The sequence below is a fragment of the Glycine soja genome, chromosome 18, assembly GCF_004193775.1.
Source record: "Glycine soja cultivar W05 chromosome 18, ASM419377v2, whole genome shotgun sequence".
In the NCBI taxonomy this organism is placed as follows: domain Eukaryota; kingdom Viridiplantae; phylum Streptophyta; class Magnoliopsida; order Fabales; family Fabaceae; genus Glycine; species Glycine soja.
Window position 1 is genome coordinate 20182601 of NC_041019.1, and position 5738 is coordinate 20188338.

Here is a 5738-nt window from a genome sequence, read left to right on the forward strand (position 1 = left end):
AAAATTAAACCCTAATTCAATTTGAAATGTTGATAATAATTACAAAATTGCAACTGCATTCAAAATGACGATGGTTTTGGGACAATCGTCATTGAAATGTTGGCAATAATTACAAAATTGCCCCCACATTCAAAATGATGACGATTTTGGGACAACTGTCATTGAGCGCTCGTCGTAAAAACATGTATCTTTAGTAGTGTTAATTAAATATACTGAGTTTTAAAAACAAATTATTTGTTAGTATCTATATATTTACATAATATAAACTTTTAATTTGATTCTTATGAAAAATAATTTAATTTTTATATGTTTATTTGTTTTCAATTCAGTTAAGTTGTTTGTCATTGTTATAATATCATCCGTTAGAATTTTTAACTTAATAAAATATAATAAATAAATTAATTGTGATTTCAAATATAAAATATAATATTTTTTATTTCTATACTTAACAATTATTTTTCTTTCAATTTTCATCACCATAAATAATTGTTATCTCTGTAAACAAATATAATTTATCATTAGTATGCTAATCATCACCTAACAAATTCCTATTCTAGCCAAAAGATAAAATTTTTTCATACTTTTGTACATTCGAAGACAAAATTTTAATATTTTATCTTTCAGGGGTCTAACTGTTAGCGCCCAACAAATTTAAGGACAAAAACGAGTATTTAACCTATTATATTTTATAAATTCATATTAATATATATATATATATAATTTATATTTAATTAATAATAAATAAATTACACCAACACTCCATGAATTTTTATCAAGTTACACAAAATATTCCTATTTTTTCTTTTTTACCCACACACAAACCTCCCCTAATTAGTTGAAAAAATTACATTAACACTCATTTTACTATATACCGCCATCCCTTAAGGTTTAAAGAACACTATACCGTGTGTCCTTTTAAGGGATTGGACGTTCCCAAATTAGAATGTGTATTATCAATATAGGAGATCTTTCAATTGAGAAGATCCATCAACCCGAAACGAAAAGAAAAAAACATCTATCTTTTTAGTTATTCGGTTAAACCAATAGTTCATTATTCAAGCAGATAGTGTCATTTTAAAGGTAAAAAAAAAATAGGGATATTGTAATTCAACAAAATCTCAAGGGTATCAATATAATTTGCTCAAATGACAATAAGTTTTTAATAAAAATACTTTAATTTAAAATGTCTTGACGTAATATATATATATATATATAAAATTTATATTTATTACATATAATTAATAATAATAAGTTTTTAATAAAAATGGAGTATTGTAATTCATCTATCTACATTCATCAAATAAGATTGCATCCGGTCTTGTACTACACAAAAATACTTGATCAGGTTACTCTTCTTTTTAACATTTTTTAACCCTTTTTTATACTCTTCAGGATCTAGAAGATTTTGCTTATAAAGAGATATCGAGTGCCTTTTCTAGGCTATACAACACTTGCTCTATAGATGGCCTTTGCTGCTTGAGCCCTATGCAAGACAAAGCTAGCTTTAATACGATGTCAAATGCTTCAACAGAGTACTCTCTTTTGAGTTTAGGATCAGCAAATTCTGACATATCACCGCCTCTAACAACATCTCTGGCCTAAAAAGCAAAGACATGGGAGGAATTGAGGAAGTGTTAGCTGGTAATCATGGACCAAGTCTATGAAGTATAAAGAAGACTTAAGGCTTCTCTTTTTTTATTTTTTTATTTTAGTGAAAATCAATTTTCATACTCAACGCGTGTTCTAATGTAAAATGTATTATTGAGATTAATTTGGATACATATCTAATTATGTTCAATAATTTAACATTGATTTTGATGATGCAAAATCTCTAATTGATTTTATTCAGTTTTAAAACAAGCATGCCTTTAGTATACGTTTGGATTTTCATTAAGTCACAAACCATGCACCCTTAGGCGCTTAGAATGTAATTTCTCACCATTTTACCCAGAGACATTGGTCTCTGGAAATCAATGTTAAGTACCCTTTGTCCTGATAGAAGTTGCAATAACACTATTCCAAAGCTGTAGACATCTCCTGAGGCTTTTACATGGTGATTTGTCCTATATTCAGGATCAATATAACCAAACGTTCCTCTTACTTCAGAGCTCACATAGGATTGACCAAGGTCCATAACCCTGGACAACCCAAAATCTGAAAGCTTTGCTTGGAAGTTGGCATCAATAAGAATGTTTGATGGCTGACAATACATGTATAACAAAAGATTAATGAATGGTACTGAATAGTAGAAAGATAGGGGTGGAAAAAGAAAGTTAATATAGGTTTGTTTGCTTAAACTTCTCCATAAGCACTTCAAGGAGAACAAAATTTTAAGGAAAAATGAAATAAACTTTTCCATAAGTTAAAATCAGTTTATCCATAAGCTATTTTGTACAAATTCTTTCATATTAGCTTCTTAAAAAGATGATTTTTAACTTATGCATAAGTTAATTTTAGTTTATAGAAAAACTTATTTCATTTTTCTTTTCTTCTTCTAGAAGTGCTTATAGATAAGTTTATCCAAAGAGATCCTTTTGTCTACTATACCTTTATATCACGGTGAACAATGCAGCCATTTGGGTAGGTGTGGAGAAACTCAAGACCTCTTGCACTATCAATGACAATCTCTAGTCTTTGAATCCATGAAAGAACTTTACCATTGCCTGTTGTATTAATTTTGTGTTCAAGAACTATTACACTGAAGGAAGGTTTAGGAAATTTTGAATGAATTAATAAAGGAGAGGGGAAGAAAGATACCAAATAGCCACTCTGAAAGGTTTCCATTGTGGCATAGCTCATACACTAGGAAGCATTCAGCTTCACTTTCACAGTATCCCAGCAAAGCTACTAGGTTTTGATGTCTAACATGGGAAAGGCTTCTCACTTCTCTAACAAATGTCTCCATGTAACCTTCATTGGTGATATGCTTCACTGCAACAGACTGATTGTTGGAGAGCACACCTTTGTACACTTTTCCTGGAGTAACCAAAATAAATAATAAAAAGCAGAATAGAATTTCAGTTTATAGGGTTTTGTACTTCATGTTATCTCTCTAAATATTTTGATTCTGCAGATTCATTTGACTTCCATAACTACTAGTTTTCATGGTTATATAATTTTCCTTATTATTTATGTTGTCATTAGATGTGTGGTTTAGTGTATAATTTGTGTTTTCTCGCTGTCTAGGTGCTGAAATGAAACCATAAAGCCAATTTGTTTTGCTAACTTAATTTGATCATTGCAGTACAAAAAAATGAACATGACAACAACCTTATGAGAGAGGAAAACAACTCAGATGTACACATTTAGTTTCTAGCAGTTTTGTTATTGTATCAATTCAAATGTCACTGTCTACCTCTTTCCTACAAAGTCTTGTGTGATTTAGTTTGACCTTTCTTGGACACATTAGAGGTCACTCATCAATTGTAACTGTGAAGAATAAAAAGTACAATTGGTTAAGTTAAGGCGTATTCTTACCGGCTATGCCTTGGCCTATGAAATTTGAAGCGCTGAGATTGTTTGTTGCTACATAAACATCCTTCAATGTTATCTTCGGTGAAGTTGAATCAGACTCTGGATAATTAAATAGTGCCACTTAAGATAGAGAAATAAATGGTTCAGGACCATAAAAATGCTCAAAGGATTTTAGTATTTGAGTACCATCTTGTACGGTTGGAGCACTTTTAATTCTTGTGATAAATAATGCTAGTGCGGCAAGAAACACCACTGCTGTAACTCCTGTTATACCGAAGGCAATCCAGAGACCTGCTGCCATCATGTTTTTCAACAAAATTGTCACGACTCAGTAATTTCGTAAAGTTGTCATATTTTTTAACAAAATCATCATAAATCATATCTGGTAGTAACTAGAACATATGTACCTGAGTTGATATTAGCATTAGCACTAGCCTTAACCTTAACTTCTTGATTAACTGTAATAACAGAAATATAAATTAATAGATTAGATGAAGTTCATCAATATTCATTGAGGATGAAAATTGCAAAATCAATCAGATTACTTTCAAAAATTATTTTTCATGAATAAAAGTTGAAACCAACAAGCTCTAAGAAGTAAAATAGGTGAATTTTAAGATGAAAGGATTCCATCAACTTTTGTTGCTAATCAAAGTAAAAGTTAAATTAACTCTAGTTTTAGATCTCACCTGCAGAAAGGGTGTGTTCCCCAAGGTATTTATAGACTTCCTGAATTGATTCCCTATCATAAATTCTTGTGCTTGTTATTGAGACAAGCACAGCAAACCTACAAAGATAAACATTGATATTTGCTGATTCTGATCCCCTTGTAGAGTCTGATTTTGCACTGATATCCTCCCATGCTTTCAAACATTTGGTGCAAGTTTCATTTGGCCTGCCATTTCTTCTAAAAGGCATGCAATCTTCATTCAGTCTCCTAAAGTTGTCTCCATGATGATTAATAACATCTGTGATGGTGTAATCAGAGCAACCACCAACTCCACTTGTTAGCTTCTCTATCCCATAACAAGTGAAGTTTTTGTCAAAAGCTTGCATTGATGCTATGCAGTTTTCTTGCTCTGAGGAATTCAAGAATATTTTTCCAGTTTGGTTGGCCCTCAGCCCCAAGGCATATAGGTAATCATCAAAATATGGTCCACAACAGCCATGGGTAAACCCTCCCCAATTGTACAATTCACAATTTGAACTAATCAAGGATGGAGAAAATTGAATATCAAGGACACAATTATAAACAGAAGTTCGAGAAGATGCAAGATGAAGGGCTATGAGCACAAGGAGAAGCAATAACAAGGAGCTTTTCCCTTGAAATTTCATTACATTGGAACAAGTGAGATCCAACATGCTATTGGACATATTGCTCATAATGGTGGAGGTGGTTTTGACATAAATAATTAATATGAACATGTCATTGTATCGGCATTGTAGCACTTTCAGATTTCACTGTCATCAAGAGTAACATACAGAAAAAATAAATAAGTAAAGGATGGTGAATAATATAAGTATGACAAAAGATGCGGCAGATCCATATTTGAATATTATGCGTCATTTTAATATAAGAGGACACACATTATGAGTGTGTAAGCGTTTTTTAAACTTTCAGAGGCCAAGGATCCAACTCATCTAAACTTCACTCTACCAAAATAATCAGAGTAGGTATGAGTGCGACTCTTATGGAATTATTTAACTTCATTGTATAAGCGTTAAGCAAATGGCTGAAAAGTATTCCACAATTTATCTCAATTTTCTTTTCCTCTTTTAGAAAATAAATAAATAAAGTGCTTTCAATCCGGCCGCTTTCACTGAATGGCCATACCTTGGAATTGTATGCATGAAACATTTGACAATGGCCGGTTGATTCGTGCATCTGAATCCAAATAATAATAAAATAATAGTTATGAATATCCTTTGCATAAACCTTTGTAGAATGAGGCTTAATAGAAGACACTGGATACACACACCCACGTGGAAGCACTAGAAGAAGCAGGGATGTCAAAATAGTCAACCCAGCCCAATTAACTTTTAAAACTCCCTTAAAAATTTGGTTGGATTAAATTGAACCTTCTACTTTAATTAATTATTTCAAATAAGTGTAATGCTTGACAAATGCTGAAATCAAATATATTAAGAATTATTTTTTTGACACAAAATATATTAAGAATTATGTTTCTTTGTATATTCATAGAAATTTCAAGACTTTAGCATATATTTAATTTGTCTATAAATTTATTATAAATTTATAATGA

General features: G+C 31.2%; 1 protein-coding gene across 1 annotated transcript; it reads right to left on the bottom strand.

Annotated features, from left to right (window-relative positions):
• Positions 1-1205: 1205 nt before the first annotated feature.
• LOC114395768 (probable LRR receptor-like serine/threonine-protein kinase At1g07550) lies at positions 1206-4972 on the bottom strand. Its single transcript, XM_028357615.1, has 8 exons — positions 4164-4972; positions 3882-3932; positions 3661-3768; positions 3478-3573; positions 2758-2976; positions 2548-2663; positions 1940-2200; positions 1206-1598 (listed from the first exon to the last, which is right to left on the bottom strand). The coding sequence occupies exons 1-8, from the start codon at positions 4897-4899 to the stop codon at positions 1410-1412; spliced, it is 1776 nt and encodes a 591-aa protein (XP_028213416.1). The 5' UTR covers positions 4900-4972; the 3' UTR covers positions 1206-1409.
• Positions 4973-5738: the final 766 nt, after the last annotated feature.